Source organism: Pseudonaja textilis, chromosome 4 (assembly GCF_049901715.1).
Source record: "Pseudonaja textilis isolate UNSWEBS1 chromosome 4, rPseTex1.2, whole genome shotgun sequence".
Classification (NCBI taxonomy): domain Eukaryota; kingdom Metazoa; phylum Chordata; class Lepidosauria; order Squamata; family Elapidae; genus Pseudonaja; species Pseudonaja textilis.
In genome coordinates this window covers 52,598,451-52,620,984 of record NC_141993.1, presented here as the reverse complement: position 1 = coordinate 52,620,984, position 22,534 = coordinate 52,598,451, and the positions used below count along the sequence as shown (strand labels likewise).

The following is a 22,534-nucleotide window of genomic DNA, read 5'->3' as shown; positions in this document are numbered from 1 at the left end:
GAAAATGGATACAATCCTGCTGCTATCTTTTTCCAATCTCTACATATATAGAGGGAAGTCTGGAGGAGTGTATTTACATGCACCTGAATGATATATGAGAATCATATCTTCATGATTCTTCATCCCCTTCATGGATAGGGGATGGGTCTAGAGAAGACCAACTTTTAACTTCAGAGAAAGAAGACATCAGTCAACTGGGGCATCTTAGCTGATCAGGCAACTCTGGAGCAGCTGAACAGGTCACATTATAGTTCTGGTGCCTCATGTTTTTCAACAATAAACACTTGGTGTGAATACAGAAATAAATTCCAGAACAATATGTAATTTTAGCTTTAATTTATCTGTTAAAATTTCTTTCTTTAGATTCTCCCAAAGGTGCTTTTTTCAAGAAGCAACTGGACTTTCTGGTTTTTCTTTGAAGATGTTTCATTTCTCATTCAAGAAGCTTCTCCAGATCTGACTGAATGGTGGGGAATGGAAGGATCCATCCAATCGGAGCTCAAGAAGTTTCTTAGATAAGAAGTGAAATGTCTTCAAAGAAAAACTAGAACGCCCAATTGCTTCTTGAAAAAAGCAGCTTTGGGATCACCCTGACCTGGATGACTGAGAATCTCCATAGAAATTTCTTCAGATTCAGTTATATTTTTTATGCCACTAAGTTACAGATCTTTCCACATGAGAATCTTTACTGGAAATTAATTGACTAGTCGAAAGAGGAAAACATATTTGCAGAAGAGCCAGCTGGGATCATGATAGAGAGAGCAATTACAACATCTAACTAAGAAATATATATTCCCACTTTTGGGGAGGGGGGTTGTATGTGGCTTTAATAAATTTTAAAACAATTTTCAATTTAGTCTTCAGTGAATGATTGTGGTTGAAACTGGAGAGATCTTCTGTTAATAGTTCGTAGGGCTTATTAGGCATAACATTACTTATATCCAAATAAGACTTGACAGCCAAGGCATCTTTCTGGCCTGGTGACTACTTATAAGGGTGTAAAGCAAGGTTATAATCTAGTCCCCTTATTATTTAATTTCTATATTAAAGATATGGAGCACATCTCACAAAATTAGACCATCTTCCTCCAAACCTGACTAGTAGATCTATCACACATCTCTTATATGCAGCTGATGCAGTCATCATTTCTATTTCACTCATTGGTTTGAGGAGAGGTCTAAAATCAATTGTTTCTTACTGCATGATCAACTAATTATTAAATATAAAGAAATTGAAATTATGGTCTTTTAAAACGTCTAGATGCAATCATAAATAAGAACTAAATGGGAATGCTATAGAACAAGTTGAAGCCTTCAAATACATCAGAACTGTTTTTTATTCCATTGGCCCAAATTCAGTTCCTAAAAAAGATCAGAAGTGAAGTTGTTATATTGAGATTTTGTGTGTGTGCACAACAAGAAGTGATTATATCCTGGTGGACAAGAAGTAAGATCAAAATAATATCATAGCTATCCTATGGCTTCCAAATATGTGCATATAAGAACCATTAGAAGCTGTACAAGCAAGCTTCTTAAGCAATCTATCTTTGGTTCCTTATTGTGTTCCTAACTTAACCCTGAAGCTAGATTAGTTCCAATTAAAAATTAAAACCCATATCTGAATAGCACTGGCTCAAACTACTGTAATTTTTAACCCAGGTTTTCTGGCTTCTTTGACTTTTCAGGACAAATTCAGAGTGCTACCACGCTAAGTCATTGTGGGCTCTCCCTTGTATAGATTCCAATGGAATTTGATTAGGCTAAAGCATTTTGTAAGCAACATGCCAGAGATATCACTCTGCAAAATGATTTTGGCTAGGCTCCAGTATATATTAATTCATTGAACCCATGAAAAGAGTTGCTCCTCCACACTGCGTCTATAATATTGTCTCAGAAAAGTTTTTACTCTTGCTCCCTGTAATATCCTCTCCTCTGCTCTCTTGGACTGAAGGTTCTATAACATACCAAAAGAGTTATGGCTCTGTCCTTGTGATAAAGAAGAAATTGAAACTGTAGTCTGTGTTGCTGTGCTGCCCTTTTAATAGAAATCTGTGAGAAATGTATATTTTCTCATATATAACACAATATCCAGGCAGTCTGAAAACTGATTAAACATAAACTCCCTCTCCAAATTAGGCAATGTTAAGTCTTGATTAATCTTTCATAACTCTATGTATTTTCTTTTCCTTTTTTCATTCCTTTCCTTCTTCCCCTTCCCCTCTTTTTTCCTGTTTGCCTTTGAAATATACACACTCCACTATACATTTTATTTTGTTGTTTCTTTTAACATTATCTGATAAAGTGCAGTAATTTCCCCCATATAGATTAAGCTGAAACATACTGACTGTACCATAGTCATTAAATTACTTTCATGTTTATGTGAGGATTTATACTTAAGTTATCAAAATCTTTATCGAGCTGTCATCTTACTATATCAACATACACAAAGGTTACCCTACAGAGAAGTATTCTCTGGTAAGAATAGTATCCCATTGAAAAGTAGAATGTTTTAAATAATTAAAGTAGCACTTTGATTTTTGAATCCCTAATTCATAGTATGTGCATATCTTGTTTTGGTGACAGATTATTTGCCTACTCCACCTGTATTACCTCCACGCAGCATTTCAATTCCAGTAAATGAAACAAAGGAAGAGCTTTTACCCAATGATTATATCCAGATGACAGAAGTTAGCAAACCACCTCTTTCTGAAACCTTGCTCCAGCGATTACAGCACCAGGATACCAGCAAGTAAGAACTATCACCATTTCTCTCAAGAAGAATGAGAAAGTCTGGAATTTTCCTCATTTCCTTTCACAGTTCTCTTGAAAAAATGGTTTCCAGACAACTCTAGGAACAGGCCAGAGCATTTCTTTGTAAAGGTGTCCAGGAAACTGTAAAAACTAAGAAGGCCTTCCTTCAGGAAATGGAAAGCCTGTCCTAATGAGGAAAAAAAAACCTCTGGCAAAAAAGTGCATAGTGGTAATAGGGAATGCCAAAAAAACAAAAACAAAAAACCCAGAGGCAACAAAAATCAAAGAGAACAATAAGAATTTCTAAAAGTTGAGTTTTTAGATGACAAAGTTATTAAATGTTTCCTCGGGGAAGATGAGGAACTTGTAGAGAAATGGAACAAATTCTTTGCCTCTGTCCTTTTACTGAAGAATTATGTACAGCAAAACTTTAATAAAACTCTTTCTTAGTAGACTACAGATGCAATAGACCAAATTTATGTGTAAATATCCTCCCCAAATAATGCATTAGCTCTTTGTTTCAACCAAAGTATCTAGATGAGGGAGTAAATTTTGCTTTTATTTTATTGTTTACTTCATTTACATCATAACTTCATTACACAAATTGCATTTTTGCATAATGTACAAACGATGTAAATTGACATAAATGATATAATCCATACTGTAATGGACATTCAGGAGTAATAATTGATCTGCTAAAATATTGCAGCATGATTTGCTCAGGCAGGAAGATAACATATTCTAGGAATTTGTTTTTCTGATAGGGTTCCATGAACTCAAGACCTTGAATAGGTTCTGCAGGACCAAGGCAGGAAAAAAGACTTTTGGAGGTAGTTTTCCTTTCCCCTCCTTAGACTCTTGCAGAGAGCTCCCTCCGCCCCCGCCTTTAGTAGCTAAGGTACAGCAAAAATGGCAATGCTTATCTCTTGAATGGGTATTCCAATATTTTTTTAATAAATGTTTTTATTGGTTTTTGTTTTTTTTAAATAATGATGTTCCCATGGTCTGAAACAGTTTGAAAACTACTATTCTAAGACATTTTAGTAATAACTTACTCCTGCACCAAAACCAAGAGTTCTTAAAGATGTAACCAATCATTCAAATCAAACTCAATGCAGACCAGAGGATAATCCATGGACCACCAGTTTTTTAAAAAGGGATATCTGGGAAATGTGACAAGCGATCTTATCATCTGTTCCAGACAAATTAGTACAATTAGTTATCAAAGAATGAATAACTAGGCCCAGAGAGGAAGAAGTCATACTGGAGAAACATCCAGACCTTGCTTTACTAAGTTTCATTTTTGTGGTTCATCAACATGGGTGCAAGTGTCTAAATTTATCAGTTGTGAGATAAGATATACTATCTTTTTATAAATTGCCAGTTGGTTAAAAAGCAGAAAGCAATGAGTAGAAATAAGTGGACAATTTTGTTTGTGGAAAACGTAAGAAATTGAGTGCTTAAAATATAAATTGTTCTTAAATTTTCTTGACTTATAGACAAGCAGGAAATTGTGTAAGTTTGCACATAATACTATGCAGAGTGATAAAAGCCAAAAGCAATTATAGGCAATGCTATAAGCATCCTTTTAAAATGCATGAAGTGGCAGATGGAAGTCAGTTTATAAGTGAAAAATAATAAGAAGCAAACCTATCTTTATATAAACATTGATGAAGGCCAAGCTGCTTGAAACTAGTCATGATGTAGCTCAATGAAGATGTCAGCTCATTCTGTGACAGCTGTGGAAAAGAAAATGTCATGCTTTGGTAATAAGGAAAGGGATTTAAACTAAAAATGCCAACATCATAATCTCCGTACACAAATTTATGATACATCTTCATCCAGAGTACTATGCCCAAGTCTGGTTGGGCACTTAACAAAATATAATAGATTTTTTGGGGGGCGGGGAGGTGTGCAGAACACTTTCCATATGAAAAAGGTCAGAATGCTTGTGATCCTTTAGCTCAGAAAAAAAGCACTTGAGAGGAGGTTAACTGAGTTATATAAAATCATGCATGGGACTGAAAAAAATAGACAAGAAAAACACTCAAAGACCAGGGCAACAAGCAAAGTTGTTTGAAAGATTTTAGCAAGAAGGAAGGAAGCAGTTCTTCACACAGCATATAATTAATCAGTGACAGTCATTACTATTGAATACATTCACAGAAGTCACATCTTTATAGCATTTTGGTCTTGAGGAATGAATGTTGGGGACAACATAATTCCAGAATGCAGGATGTCAGCCTTATACATATATCAAACTTAGATACAGTGTGGGTCTAAAGCTACTTTTATTAGTACAGCTATAGTAACATAAAACCTTGCATGTCTGAATGTTCTTTCTCTCCTGCCTCTTTTATTTTTATGTGAATAGGGGAGAGGGGCATCTTCATAAATCTTTTTCTTGCTCTGGGCTCAACTAATGTTTATCTGGTTGTTGCCTTAGTAACATATCTTCCTTCTGTCCATCAAGGCTGTACTCAGTATACAGGGAAATAACAGTTTAGGAAGAGTTTGTCTTCGCATCTTGTTTAGAAGCATCCCAGAGATCTGGTTGTGTGTTGTGAGAATCAAAATTGCTGATACAGCCAGCCTGTACTTACGCTTTTCTGTTCCTAAGTGGTATTTTATAAAAACAGAAGAAGATGACCAATTTTTACTAGGTTTCTGCTTGTACTGCTGCAATGATAGCAGAAATGGAAACTGGAAATGATCCGTTTTCTGTTCATTTCTAAAATGTTAGGAATCCAGCCATTTTAGTGACCATATTAGAGGCAGATAATTCAAAAGGGTCCTGCTTGATAGGAGGGTGGGTGCAAAATTATAGATAGCAACAAATTTGCTGGCTGGATGTTCTCTCAGGAAAAGGTTAGGAGGTTTGGTTTTGTGTGGGTGGTAGACAGGAAGAAAGCCTTCCTCCTTTCGTAAAACAAGCTATTCTTGCATGATATATCAGCAAACAAGAAACTGATGAAAGAAAATGTATGCTTTGGGCTGCAATCTTATATGAGCTGCCTTGGGAGAAAGCTTAGATGACTCTATCTTTCCTCCACCCCACTGTTTCACTTCCAACATTGTTCAGAATAACACACTCATATGATGCCCACTAATTCAAATCAGGGACTTCTTTCATTCATGTTCCTTCTGTAAATGTACAAGGAGGCTCAGGCAAGCTCTCTTAAACCATCTTCAGTAATGGAATAATTGTACTAATCCTCTTTATTAGTATTACTTTGGAAACTAAAGATAGATGCTGCTTTATAATTGTTTAAATTTGTTATAGTTAGTTTGTGTTTTTCCCTGAGCATATCAGTCTTTTGAAAATTAAATTTTAAATCATTAGTAGACAGCATCTGATCCAGCTCTTCTAGAAGTTATGGGACTAAATCCCCCATTATCCTGCATTATTGACAAAGTAGAGTTCTTTTCTGACATAATTCTTTCCTTTTGTCACTCTCCGACCTTTATTCATTACTAATAAGAAATTGAAAAAAGAGTTATATAAAACGGTTGTAATTCCCTTTCATCAAGAACTTTTTCTCCCATTTGCCCAAAATTAGGTATATAAACTTAATGCTTCATTTGTTTTTTCAAATTTCTTTCTTTCACAGTATTCCAGAAGAGCATCTCAAACTTATCCAGGATTATTTGACAGTTCATATAACTAATGATCTTGAAAATGTACAACTAGGCTCATGGAATCTCCCTCAGCTGAAGAAACTACTTACAGGACTCTGCAAAGGACTCTTCAAGTAATCACAAGTTCATTTGTAGGCATATTTCAATATCAACAGTTTGGGAATTCTGTTTATAACTATTTATATAAATTATTGACTAGTTAGTTAGAGGTTACTACACCTTTGGCCTGAGCTCTTAACATGGGGATGCAAAATCATTAGACCAGCATTCCATGTGGAATACTTTTAAAGTTTAAAAACTAAGAGTAACGCTGAGGGAAGAATTTTGTCCAATGGGGATGCAAAGGCCATAGGGTCTACAAACCAAGCTAAACTCTACTTAACTAAGCCAACGTTGATTATTTTCGACCAAATTGCAGCTGAACCAAAAAGAAATGCAGAACATGTTGTTAGAATGTAGAAATCTGAAGCTATCTGAAAACTGGCAAAGCATCTTATACTCTATACTATTTGCTGGTTGGCTGGAGAATTTTGGAACCTGTCATCCTAATGGATTTAGAGAGGACAATATTGGAGAATGCTAATGGAGTACTGCATAATCAAATTGTTATAAAAATGAAGTCTTCATATACATGACTTCTGCATTTCAGTGAGTTGTCTCGGACTTTACCTTCTCTGGAATCTATACAGAGGGTGTTTGATCAGCAACTTTCCCCAGGTACCCATCGACATTCTCAGGTATGATTTCATGGAATTGACAATATATGTTTCAAAATCCATATCAACTAAAAGGGGGATTGCAGAATTTATAGCAATTATTATCAAAGCATTCTTCTTAGTTGAAATCTTCTTTTCAATTTTTTTCTTAATTGTATTATGTTTAACATGGCAGTAGCATGTATTCCAGAAATAGGTAGGAGTTGCATTCATTCTTCAGGAGCAGATCACTGGTCTGGAGAAGTGTGCAATGTTTTAATGTCTTTTCTATATTTGATTGCAATGCTTCCTGGATATAAATAACCTAATCACAAGGTGTCATGGATTGATAACCTCATATCTTCATTATTATCATGCTGCCCTTATGCATAGTGTGGGACATGTATCTAGCCATTGTCCTCTAATATTGAAAGACTTGGCTTAGGTTACATTTTTTTACTGGCCCAATTTTAAAATGTTGATATTAAAATATGAAACTTTAGACACCTATTCCTACATTTCCACTGTCTGGAAATGATTAGCATGATGGAAGAATTTAACTGTTTTAAACTTATACGTGAATGATCTATACTACTACAATTTTCTTTCAGCTTAATAAATTTTTGGTCACTGACCCAGCAGTACAGGTTGGTTATTCCACCTCTGAATGTTATATTTTTCATTATTGCTGAAGATGAAGGCCTATAGTTTAATGCAGAGGTCTCCAAACTTGGCAACTTTAAGGGACCCCTGATTTAGTGGAACCGAGCTATTCTGGGAGTTACAATGTGATTCCATCTGTTTGAAGGCAGATGATACAACCAACTCTAGGATGGTCCAAAATAAATTAGGCAATAAATTGCTCAAATAGTCTGCCTTGGTATATATACAATAGTTTCACCAGCACTGGGTTTGAAATGGTTCTTTTGCGCTTAACCTTTCCATTAAGCAAATATCGTTCCATTCTAGTCTGATATTCAGATTACTGATAACTCACTGGGATAATATAAGGTTGCAGTGTTTTCTGAAATATATATGAGATGATAAAATGCCAGAATTATTGGGAAAATGGTATTTCTTTATTCTTATACTTACCTTTTTCTATGACACTCTTACCAGCCATCCTTTGATGTCAATCGTGCAAAATTGGTTCAGTTGACAAGTTTGCTTTCTTCCATAGAGGATAAGGTACAGTGAATTTTAGATTTCTCTCTGGCTGCCACTTCATCTTCAGCTGTACTATATCTTTTGATTTAAAGTCTTTTGATTATTTTTAATACCCTAATTTTTTTTAAAAAATGTCCCACTATTTCTTATATTCTTATCTGTAACCTTCCTAACAATTCATGTGCTAAATTGCCAAATCTGCATTTTGAAAACCAGTTACTCCTTTAGGAGGGTTTTTTTCCCCCTGTTGTGTGAACTTTAAATTAACTCAGAAAATAACCTGGTCATGTGTCATATGCATTTAAGGTTCTTAGAGACACTGGAGATTGGAAATTGTAGATTAACATTCATTATTTTATTATATGACAATTGACCTTCATACAGTTACAGTCTGGAGCTTGAAAAAATTAGAATATTTTTTTCTTTGACCACTGTCATGGCTAAATCAATCAGCTTATTTATAATAATTTATTGCACAGTTTACAGTTCTCATAAAGTTTCCTATTGAAGTTTGAGATTGTCAGGTAGAACTATTCATTCTTATATTTTTACAGGTGAAAAGAGTATTGATTGAAGGGCCAGATCCAACACATAGACGTTCACTTATTCCTCCTGTTACCTTTGAGGTGAATTTTAAGTATTATCTTGTCACATAGAGGATTATTTATAATTCTTGCTACAGTGTTCTCACCTTTTAAAAAAATAAACCATGTTCATACTGAATGTGACAAAGTGCCAAGGCAACACTTACTCTCTGAAAAAATGTTTAATATAACATTAAAATAATCACTGTACAATTAATATAATGATAGTATTAGAGGAATAGCATCAAGATCATGTGAGGTTCTAGTACCACTTTGCAAAGTATAAGATCACACTTGGAATATTGCATCCAGTTTGGGTCAATATAAAACACAAAATGCAATATAAAAAATGTTGAGACTCTGGAAAGAGTGCAGAGAAGAGCAACAAGAATGATTGGTCGCTGGAGGCTAAATCATACAAAGAACAGTTACATGAATTGATTATGTCTAGTCTAATGAAAAGAAGAACTAAGGGAGACATGACAGCAGTGCTCCAATATTTGAGGGGCTCCTAAAAAGATAAGGGAGATCAAATTCTTTTTCAAAGCACCAAAAGGCATGATGAGAATCAATGGATAGAAACTCACCCAGGAGAGAAGCAACCTAGAACTAAGAAGAAATTTCCTAACAGTGAGAGCAATCAATCAATGGAACAGCTTGCTTTTAGAAGTTGTGCATACTCCATTACTGGGGCTTTTTAAAAAAGATTGAACAACCATTTAACTAAAATGATATAGGGCAGGGGTGGGCAACTATGGCCCTTTTATGAATTATGGACTTCAACTCCCAGAATTCCTGAGCTAGCCATGCTAGCTCAGGAATTTGGGGAGTTGAAGTCCCTAAGTCATAAAGGGGCCATAGTTGCCCACCTCCGATATAGGGTCTCCTGCTTGAGTAGGGGGTTGGATTAGAAGACCTCCAAGGTCCCTTCCAACATTATTATCCCATGCCTATGTTCTATGCAAGTTAGCCATGTAATATGGAAAGTCTGCATAAGTAACATTTCTTCTGTTCTCATAGGTGAAAGCAGATTGCCTTGGGATTTCTTCCAAGACTCATCTTAAAGTTGATGTTGAGATGGGAAAACTTATTATTAAGAAAGCTAAGGATGGTCCTGAAGATAAATTCTACACTCACAAAAAAAGTAAGTGGGTGGATCACATGCCCCATTTTCATTCACTCAGCATTTTGCTCACCTGGGTAGAGTATGAGGAATTACATTTTTTGAGGTTTGCTTAAGACATAAATTTTGAATATGCAAATATATGACTGCAGAGGTAACACTATAGCTTTCTAATATTTTTATAGTGAACACATTCAGGTAGTGTTTTGATTGAGCAACAGACTGAGACGTACAAACTTTAAGTGGAATTTTATATATGAAATGCCTTAGTGGTTCAGAAGGAAGTTTCATTATAAATGGTTGTTACATTCTGTGCCTTCAAAGAGAAAAGATTGGTGAGTTTGATTGGTGGTGATGATAATTTTCTTTGGGTAATCAGACTAAAACTGTAGGTGATAAAGAAATAAACTTACTGTGGCATTATTTAAGAGCTAGCTTTAAAAAGAAACTGTAGGGTATTTCCTACTTCTGATTGCTGTTTCATCATAAAAGCATAGGAAGGAGGTAAAATGTACAGTATTTTAAACCTTGGTGAAAAGAAATAAAATGGTACAACAGGGAGACTGAAGTTAGTTCCTAGTTCCTTCTTCTCTATTTTATTTAAAGGCTCAAATGAAGCATGAGAATAATATGGATTTTCTAAACATGTGAATTGTGAACTATGAAGAATTTTGTTCTAGAAACAACTTTAGAGGAACTGATATAGAGCAATCAGTTTGTGACATGAACATATAATTTAGAGTGTTCTAACAATCAAAGCAATCAAACTTTTCCTAGTAGGTGTTGGAGAGCAACCATCCCAGTCTGGTGGAGGGATCAAACAGGGAATTAGCATGGATTCGTAAATGCAAGGAGGCAAGGTCTTTGAACCATATCTAGCATATTTGCCAGTCTGGGAAGATTCCTGTGAAAGTGGCATAGAACAATAAAGCAGCTAGTATAAGCTCTACACATGTTGCTCTGGTTGTATGTGCCTGGCAGTAGATCTTTTTAGGGCTGATCTACTTTTCTTGTTCGCCCTAATGCAAGAATAGGCTACTTTTCATTTGGAAAGAATAGGATTATCAGCCCAACCCAGAGTTGCTTTGAAGGTGATCAGCCAGTATTTTGCTGCTCTGTGCCAAGTGTAGACGTTCCCTCTTTGCTGGTGCAAGCAGGATGGTCCATTAGGGCTGCTGTTAAGTTTGAGCAATGAGAGGCTGAACCAGAGCATGAGTGCAACAGTACTTTATTTACAAATAAAGGGCTGACCGTGCTTGCCAAGCCTGGAACTGGCTCGCAGCAATCAGCAGCCAGTTGGACCCCGCAGCCTGCTTTTATAGCTGGCTGCTGGGGAGAACTGACCAATGGGAATGGGGGAATAACGCCCACACAAGTGAGTGGACCTGAGTGAGAACTCCTTGAGTCCTCAGGACATAACACCCAGTCCCCCCAGATGCGAACACGCATAGTCCTTGAGGTAGATGGGGGGTTTGTGTTGGCGCCCGGAGCGGCGCAACTCGGGAACATTGTCTGACTGTTCGGTATCAGTCTGTGACGGTTGAGCTGGCATAGTGTCGCCAACACTCTCTCTGGACTGGGCATCCTCGGAAACCACCGGGTTGGTTTCTGGAGTCAAACTCTCGTGGGTTGGATCCGGTTGATCAACTCTCTGGGTGCTGTTTTTCCAGGTTTGGGCTGACCGGAACGACCGCTGGCGCAGACTGGTCACTGGGTGCGATGTGGCTGGGTGGCGGATGGGACGGTTCCCCTTCGACTGGAGACTCTGGATTCTTGTTTGCGAGGTTGCTGAGGCGCCTTCTGAGTTGGTCTATGTGTCTCCTCCAGACGCGACCATCCTCCAGCCTGACTCTATATGATCTCGGCCCGGTGACGGCGATGACCTCGCCCGGAATCCAAAGTGGGTCCCCAGCGAAATTCCTTGCGAATATCGGCTCCTGTAACATAAAATGTCTAACCCCCGAAGTGGAAGCGAGGGGAGAGTCAGGGCAGTATTGTGGGTGCAGTCTATCTAATACAGTCCTCAGGCGCCGGCCCATCAGAAGTTCCGCTGGGGACTTATTGGTGACTGCACAGGGGGTTGAGTGCTGGCTCATCAGGAACCGTGAGAGTTTGTGGTGCCAGTCATCTCTGCCAAACCTAGCGAGGGCCTCTTTGGTGGTCCTGACGGCCCTTTCATTACTCGCAGGGTGAAATGGGGCTGTTAAAATGTGGCGAATGCCTAGGTTGGCTGCAAAACGGCTGAATTCTACTGATGCGAACTGTGGGCCATTATCGGAGACCAAGGAGTCCATGGGTAACGAACAGGCGCGTTAACACGTTGGTGATTGCTAGTGTGGTGGTCGTGGATAGCTGCGCCACGTCTATCCACTTGGAATAAGCGTCCCACGACCACTAGGAACATCTTTCCATGCACGGGCCGGCCAGATCGATATGGATTCTAGACCAAGGGGCGCTGGCGCTCTCCCATCTGGTAGGGGTGGCGATGGGGGGAGCAGGACGGGATTCCTGGCAAATGCTGCAGGAACTTACCCAATTGACAATGTCCTCGTCTAGACCCGGCCACCACACGTAGCTGCGTGCCAACGCCTTCATTCTCACAATGCCGGGGTGTCCCTCGTGCAACGCCTCCAGGACTCGGGTACGCAGCGAGGTTGGAATGATCACTCGAGTGCCCCACAGTAGACAACCCTGCAAACTGGACAGCTCCTGCATGCGAGTCTTAAAGGGTGCGAATTTGTTATCAACATTGCCTCCTGGCCACCCCCTCCTCACCCAGTCGAGCACCTGGGCGAGCGTTTGGTCTGCCTTGGTTTTGGCGGCGATGTCAAGGGCGGTGATGGGCAGGTCCAACTGGGTGATTTCAAAAATGGCATTGACAGGAGCTGGGTCTTCAGCCGGAGCGGGTAAGGGGCAGCGACTGAGTGCGCTCAGCGTGGGATAGAGTTTTGCCCGGCGGTGGATAAGTTTGTATGAGTAGGCCGCTAGGAAAAGCGTCCACCTTGTCATCCAAGGGGAGAGGACTTGAGGTGTCTGTTTGTCGCCGGCCAGTAGGCCCAGGAGGGGCTTATGGTCGGTGACCAGTTCGAAGAAGTGGCCAAAAAGGAATTCGTGAAACTTTTTCACGGCTGCAACAGCTGCTAGGGCTTCCTTGTCTATTTGGCTGTAATTTCGCTCCGTGGCCGAGAGCGTCCTGGAGAAAAAGGCGATGGGGGCCTCGGCGCCATTGGCGAGTCGGTGACTAAGGACCGCCCCAATTCCAAAAGGGGATGCGTCTGCTGCCAGTACTAAAGGAAGGTTGGGGTCGAACTGGATGAGCACTGCCTCTGACGTAAGTAGTGATTTGACGGCGTTAAACGCCTGGTCTTCTTTGTGCCCCCAGTGCCACGGTGACTTTTTGTCTAGTAATCTGTGTAGGGGTTCGCTACTGAGGCTTTATGGGGCAAAAAGGATGCATAAAAGTTTAGGAGTCCCAAGAAAGCTTGTAGCTCCGTTTTGGAGGTCGGTGTGGGAGCTTCGTGGATCGCCCTGACCTTGGACTCCAGGGGTGAATGCCAGAGGCGTCAATTTTATAACCCAGAAAGTCCACCTGTCTAGTGGCAATGGCGCATTTTTCTTTTTTTAACTTGAGGCCATGCTGTCTGAACCTCTCTAACACTGCTCGCACTCTCTGGAAGAGTTGGGGTCTGTCCCTGGCCGAGACCAAGATGTCGTCGAAGTAGGGTACTACACCAGGGAGGCCCTGTAAAATCCGCTCCATGAGGGATTGAAAAATACCCGGGCAACACTTACGCCAAATTGGAGACGCTTGCATCGGAAGGCACCCCTGTGAGTGACGATGGTCTGAAGTTCTGTTGTTTGGTTATCAACAGGGAACTGTTGATATGCTTGAGACATGTCCAATTTAGCAAAAATACTGCCCGGTTCGAATGTGTGCAATAAGTGCTGAATGACGGGCACGGGATAGGCGCTAACTTGTAAATATTTATTGATTGTTGTCTTGTAGTCCGAGCAAATTCTCAGGCTACCATCTTTTTGAGGGGTGTGACAATGGGCGTCTCCCACTTGGCGAAATCTGTTGGCTCAATGACCCCTTGTTTTAGTAGTTTATCCAATTCAGCGTCTAGTTTTGGTCGAATAGCAAATGGAACTCTCCGTGGTTTTAATCTGATTGGGACTGCCTTGGGGTCAACGGTGAACGAGATGGGGGTTCCATTATAACACCCCAGCTCCTCGCTGAACACATCTGCGTAGTCAGCGAATAAGGAGTCAGTGTCTGAGGTTGAGACAGCATGGACTCCTGTTAACCCTAGGCCGAGGTGGGGAAACCAATCGAGCCCCAATAAGGTGGGTAGATTGCCGTTAACTACCACTAGAGGTAGGTGGCCTTTAAAAGCTCTAAAACTGACAAAGAACTTGCCTCTGCCGATCACGGGAATGGCCTTCCCCTGGTAGTCCTTCAGACCGAACTGGCATCTCTGAAGCCGGGTAGTAGATAGGCTGGGGTGGAGTCTCTTGAGGGTGTTCCACGAGATTATTGAGAGCGCTGACCCTGTGTCAACCTCCATGTGGCACGGTTTACCTTCTAGGGAAACGGAGAGAGAAATTTTACTAACAGCGTGGCAAGTACGCCTGGCAAGGCGGTGCGTGCGACAGTTTAATACTTGCCTCTGTGGTCCCGAGTGCGAGGACGGGGGTCTTTGTGCAGCGCTTTGGGGGGCTTGGCAGACTCTCGCAATGTGCCCCCTCTTATGGCAGTTGTTGCAAACGGCTCCTTTATGTGATCCCCCACAGGCTAGGCACAGGGTGATGTGCTTGGGTGGACCGGTGTATTCTTGTTTGGCCCTTACCTGCGACCGTCTGTCATTGGTGAGGCGATGGACATTGTTCTCATCGTTGTGGCCTTCCTCCGCTTCCACCTCTTCGGAATGGACTGGGAACGCTGCTAGCTTGGCGCTTGGGCCCTGAATTTCGGTGGCTGAGTTCGTAGCTAGCTCGGCTGCTAGGGCCTCCTCTACCGCTGCGCGAGGTTGAGGTCTTTTTAGCTAGCAGTCGCCTCTGTAGGTTGAGATCCTTGACCCCACAAACCAATTGATCGAGGAGCATGTCCTCCAGGTATGTTCCAAACCCGCAGTGCAGGGCTGCTGTTCTGAGGGCGGCCATATATTGGTTGATGGTCTCCTTACTAGATTGCTTCCTCATTCGGAACGTGAACCTCCTGGCGATTTGTGAAGGCCTGGGAGCGTAGTGGTTTGTGAGGATCTCAAGCAACTCGGACCACGGAACGTTTTTAATTCTCTCGGCGCCACGAGTGCTGCAGCGGTATCGTAAACGGTGGCTCCGCAGTAGATTAGGAAATAGGATTTTTTCCGATGCTCTCCGCATCCGACAGGCCGACCGCATCGATGTAATGATTGAAACGGTTCTTATACGATTCCCACTTCTCTTCGTCTGGTTTAAACGCCGGGAATACTGGATTGGAACTCATGGTGCTGGAACGGCTGGGCTACCTGCGGAGAAATCTCTCTGGGACTACGAACGCTCGTGAGTTACTAGTGATATCAGCTCTGGAGAGGTTTTTTTGCTACCCTCTCTTTCTCTCTCTCTGGGTTACCACGTTGGCTGCTAGCCGTTGGAGGTGTCTTGATTCGCGCCAAAAAAAGTGGGCGTTAGTGACTCTCTACAGCGCTGTGCTGTGATTCCTACTGGCTCGAAATTCAAATGACACCCGTTTGAATTTCGCGCCAAATGCAGAGCGGCTGCGGCTCGCAGCGCTTCACTTTCCCGTAGCGAGGCTAACAAGCGGCTACAGACACTTCTAACTATTTGACTCAGACCGCTTTCTCTGGCTGCGGATCTGCGTTTGCTCTTTTGATCGCTCGTTTCGCTAGCTGACCGCTCTCTCTGGCTGCGGATCAGCGTTTCCCTTGTTGCCAGCCGATCGCTCTCTCTGGGCTGTAGATCGGTGGCTAGTGACTCAGCGGTTGCAAGGTGCTTCTGGTAGCCATCCCACCTTCGTCGCCAGTGTTAAGTTTGAGCAATGAGAGGCTGAACCAGAGCATGAGTGCAACAGTACTTTATTTACAAATAAAGGGCTGACCGTGCTTGCCAAGCCTGGAACTGGCTCGCAGCAATCAGCAGCCAGTTGGACCCCGCAGCCTGCTTTTATAGCTGGCTGCTGGGGAGAACTGACCAATGGGAATGGGGGAATAATGCCCACACAAGTGAGTGGACCTGAGTGAGAACTCCTTGAGTCCTCAGGACATAACAGCTGCTATGTTTCATTTCATCTTAGGCAAATGCCTCAGTTGCAAATGGTGGTATGCATTCTGACAAGTACAGCAGAACCTCTGGTCATGACCATAATTCATTCTATAACTTTGGTTACAACCTGATTTGGTCGTGACCTGAACCTAATTTTTGAAATTTGATGCTTACAAAAAAAAATGGTGTGGAGGGGGAAATTGGCTGAAAGGAAAATAGTGAATTTTTAGGTCGGAACCCGATTTGGTTGTGGTCAGAAGCGTTCATGATCAGAGGTTCTACTGTATGCCTTTCCCATTGGCCATTTTTTGCCTGCTGAGAAACAACCTTATGTCCTCCTCTCATCAGTGCAAACAGAAAAATAATGAAAAGACATTTCTTTCTTTGTTTAGCAGGTTCAGCAGAGAGAGAGAGACCGTTCCACAAATGTTATGCCCACAGAAGGGGGAAATGGTGATATTTGCTTTCCTGGCTTGGCTAAAAGGGGAAAAGAAAATGGGGGATCTACCAAACAAGGACTGTATTACTGCAGTCCAGAGAGAACACCTGGTCATCGTTATGGCCAAAGTTGGGATGTACATTTTAAATCATGGTTACATTTTCTTCTGTAGTTGAGATTATTAAGCAAAAGATGTTTGAACTGAACACTATAGAGGGGTTAGGCTGGCAGTGATGAGAACAGCCTTCTCTCCCCTGATATTTGGCATTTATAGATCCTCTTCAGTCTGGCTTTAGGCTTGGCTTTGAAACAGAAAGTGCTTTGACTGCCTTATGAAATGACTTCGATAAGAAAAAAAACAAAGTGTATATGCTTATAGGGTCTTTGAGATCTTTCAGCATGATACTATCAATCATGGTCTCATTTAATTTATTTAAGTGACTGTTTAAAATGCACATAACCTAAAAAAAAAGCAAAAAAAGCCAAATAATAAAAAGAAAATTGAAAAGAGATTTGTGAGCAATATAAGAATAAATAAAAATTTCAAAGTAACACCAAATTAGTGCTGCTTAATTATTACCAAGCTGGACTGAGTTGGGTGACTGTTTTTCACTAATTATAATAAACCTGAACCAATCTGCTCTCCTCAGTGATTTTCTGTAGTAGGTAATATAGCATCAGAGTAATTGAGATAGAGTGAAAAAAAGTGTTTCAAGAAGGTGATGGTGGGAAATTATAGTTCTGTTTTGTGGTATTTGCTCGGAGTTGGGACTCAATTTTAGTCCCACCTGGGTGCCTGGTTGGGGTGTGTTTGAGCTGGAGGTATCAGGGGGAGTCTGTTTGTGCCCAGGTGTTTGCCTGGCTTGTGGTGTGGAGATTTTTTTTTGTTTGAGAGTGCAGGCTTCCAGATAATTGACAGCCTGGTGGAGTCATCTCTTCTATTCATGCTTTTGGGTCTTTTTTCAATCTCTATGGCTTCTCTGATAATTCTGTAGCTGGGGTTTTCTATAGTGGCTAGGGTTTTGATGCCATTGAATCATAGCATCAACTTCAAAGGCTTTTAGTGGGGCTTGGCTCTGAGTAAACAGAGTAAATAAATGATAGCCGTCTGTTTACTCGGAGCCAAGCCGCACTAAAAGCCTCCAATACAGGAAACACAATGTTGCCAGCCAATCAAGACAAAAAAAGCTACAAAACAGACAGAACATATTTGAAACACCAATCAAGCAGAACACAGAAAACTCCAAGACCAATAAACACAGACCAAGACTCCCAACCAATCAGGATGAAGAAAAAAACCATTCTGGCACAGCGGTAGGCTAGCACCAAATTTAAAACAGAAACGGCTGTGAAAGTCTGATTCACAGACAAACACTATACAGAAACCTGATGATGGCAGATGAGATTCTGCCGAAATGTTGCTACAACTTTAAAAGCACAACTATAATGACATGGGAAAATACCCGAACAAAGCTGAATACCATACATATAAATACCCGTGACAACTTAAGAAAAGATAGATAGATAGATAGATAGATAGATAGATAGATAGATAGATAGATAGATAATTTTATATCTTACATGGAACCTCTTGGGGTAATGATCGAGGATTGTATTGCCATTAATAAGATGACTTATTTTGGATCACCTTTTAATTTTATTTTCCAGTTTTGTTTGCATTTCATGCTAACTGTTAGGGGCATTTTTTTCTGAAGTTTTAGATTTATTTTAGTAACTGTCTATTTCTTCCAGAACATTGATTATTGCATAAATTAGAAATGGAATAAATACAGTTAGCAAAACTACTGGAATTCTCAGTTACAAAACCAACAGCTAAGAATTTGTTAGTATTCAATATACTAACTCCACAAGACTGGAGAAGACTTACATAAATAGAACATTTGGGCTGGTCCAAAGCCTACTTACTGAGAGAGCATGTGGAGTTTTAAATAAAATAAGAAATTGGAAAGTTGAAATAAATAACTGAGAATCAGTTTTCCCTCAACTGATAGTTGAAAAGCAATCATCTACCAAGGTTGTTTAAAGAAGTGTTATTATTAAAGCATTTTTGAAGGGACCCAAACATGCAGTTTTGAGATATTTCATTAACATATTGATTCCATTTAGTTCATTTCATTAACATATTGATTCCATTAGTTCAAACTAAGTTTTGCCAGCAGAAAAACCAAATCAAGAATATATACAATTTCCTTTAGTGTTTTCATAAATACTTCATTTAATTGTTCTCAATTTGATTACCTTTAATTCACATGCATTTGACACTGAACATTTCTGTCTACCATTTTCTACTTTATTTACAATATTCCCCTGTGATGCTTCCCAGAATAAAAAAAATCTTTAAAGCAGCTTTTCTTATTCTTGGGACCCCTGATACTGCTCTTCCTTCTTCGGGACAAAAGCCTTTCTCTATAGGAGATCTGCAATACAAGCTTGTTGCTGTATTGACTGCACGATTTGTATGGCCACCCATAACTCTATGCCAGTGGTAGACAACCTGGTCCCCACCGCCCACTAGTGGGCGTTCCAGCTTTCATGGTGGGCGGTAGGGGTTTTGTCCCCTACTTTATAAATCACCATTACCGTGGAACCAGTGGGCGGTTAGAGAAAACTTTACTATTAACAGAGATACAAAAGTTGGTGGTAGGTATAAAAAGGTTGACTACTCCTGCTCTAGACAGTGAATAAAATTAAAAATATAAAAATAATTGAAATAATACAAGAATTAAAATAAATGCCAGCTGAGTAGTTTTATAGTTACCAGAATCACTGAATGATGATTCAGAATCATTAATTCTGAAACCGTTTACATTTTTATACATGATAGTCTAGCCAGAAAAGAGGTTTATTTTCAGTATCTGCATATCTTTCATCTTCACAGCTGCTCAAGGAGAAGACATTCCAGATATTTCCTTAGGAAGCTCAGCAGGAATTGGATGAAGCCCAGATCTGGCTTTTACATTACCTTCTAATTTATGTAGGATGTAAACATTACCAATAGTAGTACTCCTCCCTGCACATATGTTTTATATCTACTATGTTTTACAACTCTTACTCAATATAGATTCATTAATTAACATATGAATCATATAACAGGAGAAAAAATTAAAAACTCCAGGCCTTTGTATGTAATGCTATTTACTTTAGAACAGTAGCATTTCAACTCCTGCTGCATTGTAGCAGACTACATATCTTCTGGTGGGCACTTTTAATACACAAATGGACAATTGACAGTTGTTTTTTTTTAAAGAAAGTCTTGCATGGAGTATGCTGGAGTATAACTAAGAAGCCAACATACAATAATTAATAATATTATTGCAATCAGTAAGTAATATAAGGTGGTGTTCCACTACCCATAACTTCTTTTTATCTGATCTGGGTAATAGCGCAATATAGAATTAGAATAGAGATGTAAGGGACCTTGGAGGTTTTCTAATCCAGCCCCCTATCAAGCGGGAGAACCTATACAATATGTTTAGTTCAGTCTTTCTGGAAATCTATTTTAGCAATTGAGATTGTTACAGCACTCCTACAACAAGTAAAATTGCTACTTTATTAAAGTTTGTAAGCTTTTATTTCTTGCAAAGTGATAACTTGCCCTGGCAATTTGTCAGGTTGTCTGGTCACCTACAAAGGACAACAGTGTCATTGCATATATTTAAAGCATCTAACTTTAGAGTCTTTAGAGGTTTCTTTTCCACCAAAATGATGTTTTCCACCAATGTAATATACAGACTATTAAAATACATGCCAGCTGAGAAGTTTTATAGTAATCAAAATCACTGAATGGTGATTTGTATGGTGCTTCAGCAGCAACTGTGGCGATGATGCATTGGGGGTTGGGGTCTACTGGTATGTAGCAGAAAGTCCCCACTCAGTTACACTTGCCTGTCACATGGTAACCTGTGTAGGAAAAATACTACAACTGATAGGTGCATTGTTTGGCAGGGTCAGGCTGAGCCAGAAGAGGCTCTTTTGATTTACTGAGAAGTCCCCAGCACCAGATCCACAGGGATGAAGGGTTAGTTGCCAGAGAATCTTAAGTTGTTCCACACTAAACTGTTAAAGAAGCAGAGCAGAAATCAGCAGTAAGAAATGCAGGCATACTTTCTGTTGCTTCCTAAACTGTGAAAAAGCGCATTAAACCAGTTGCCTCAATGTACCCAAATCTAAGTCAACCACTTTTGAGTTCTGCCACTAATTACGTCCTCTCTAGCCATTTTAAAATTATCAACAGATTAATAGATATCTTGCTCTAATAAATGATATGTTTAACATTCATCTTGGAATGCAAAATGGAGAATTATTGCATGCAAGATATTTTCCAAGTCAGCCAAGTTACAACAGCAGCTGTTAAGAAATAATAAAGTTGTCAAACAGCACTTTTGCTGCATCCCTACTAGCATGGTTCTCTTATAATGTGAATTGTTCCTTTAATTGGAGTTCAGATTCTAATTTAGTTTCTGCTAGTTGTAAAAAATGCACATCAATACCTTTCCTAATCATCAGTGCTGACTTTTGTGACAATCTCATATCTTTTTACGAAATAGTGAATTGATATGCAGTTTGTGTGAGACCCGAGTTCTTCTAATCAGGCAATCCTACAGTTTAATGAGCAGAAATTATTCCAGCATGGTGAGGCTTCAAAACCACAATCGATTTGCACCTAAGACTTAGTTTTGAGTCACTGCCAATTTTTTAAATGCCTATCATTGTCCAGTAAGATTGGATTGTACAACTCAAGTTCTGTGAGGGAACACATATTAATTAGCATGGGCTCTTTCAGTTTCAAAATTTCTAAGATTGACTTAGTTTTTACTTCTGTTTAGTCCTACAGCTCATCAAGTCTCAGAAGTTTCCTAACAAGCTGGTCATTGTACTAGAGACAGAAAAAGAAAAAGCACAAAGGAAAGAATATGTCTTTGCTGACTCTAAGGTAAAATGCGCCCTTCTGAGTGATTTAACAAATTAGAAACATTACTATTCATTTTATGTCATTATTTTCATTAATTACAAATGCAAAATGATGCATTTATTTATTTAAAACTTACCTCATTTTTCTGTTAGAGAAATTGATGTTGAAACAATTTACATAGGTTTTCAAGGGAAATTTAAGGGTAAATAAATATTTATGGGTAAATAAGTATTTAAGGGTAAATAAATATTATCTCTAGCTGTTCAGCTTGGAATATCAGAAACAAAGAAAGTAAACTGTAAACCAGAAGACAAGAATGCTCAGTTTAATTGTTTGAGAGGTCTAGACAGCTTAACTCTGACATATCTATGTACATTGGATAGGAGGCTATAAATACACAGAAACTCCTCAAGATAGAACTGAAGGACTACAGGAAAGGTATTCAGGAAGCACTAAAATAAAGTGGACGCGCAATAAAAATAATGAACAATAAACAATATAATTTCAGAATCATGTGGGTAAGTACCACATAAGTCATACAGATGCTATTAAACAGAATATGGAATAAACATATTCTTGACACTTCTGAATAAAGGACATCCCCAGGCATGCCCAGATGTCTATTGTTTGATATATGAAGCTTGTTTTCCTGCCCATCTTGATTCAAGCTCATGCTAAATATATATAGGGAAGGTCAATTGATCAAGTTATTTCAAGCTATTGATTTGAATTTCTTTGAAATATCAGTTCCTTGTTCCAGAGTTATTAGCAGCAAAGAATGAAGATTTATGTCTTCCATATAAAACAATCCAAGGGGTTTCCCTCCTCCAAATTGTTTCGGTAAATTATATTTAGAATTCAGGGTAATAATTAAAAGTCTTATACATAGCAAACACAGTCTAGTCCCTGATAATTTATGTTTCGTTCTTAAGGAAATGTG

The 22,534-nt window shown here is 39.6% G+C and overlaps 1 protein-coding gene across 1 annotated transcript in view; it reads left to right on the top strand.

Moving 5' to 3' along the window:
- The window catches only part of INPP5D (inositol polyphosphate-5-phosphatase D), an 86,667-nt gene that overhangs the window by 30,155 nt on the left and 33,978 nt on the right, over positions 1 to 22,534 (top strand). The window contains exons 4-10 of the mRNA XM_026701313.2: positions 2,583 to 2,748; positions 6,362 to 6,502; positions 7,039 to 7,126; positions 8,204 to 8,272; positions 8,806 to 8,877; positions 9,856 to 9,979; positions 21,509 to 21,615. Of these exons, the coding sequence (XP_026557098.2) occupies positions 2,583 to 2,748; positions 6,362 to 6,502; positions 7,039 to 7,126; positions 8,204 to 8,272; positions 8,806 to 8,877; positions 9,856 to 9,979; positions 21,509 to 21,615 (767 nt within the window). The remainder of the gene's footprint in view (positions 1 to 2,582; positions 2,749 to 6,361; positions 6,503 to 7,038; positions 7,127 to 8,203; positions 8,273 to 8,805; positions 8,878 to 9,855; positions 9,980 to 21,508; positions 21,616 to 22,534) is intronic.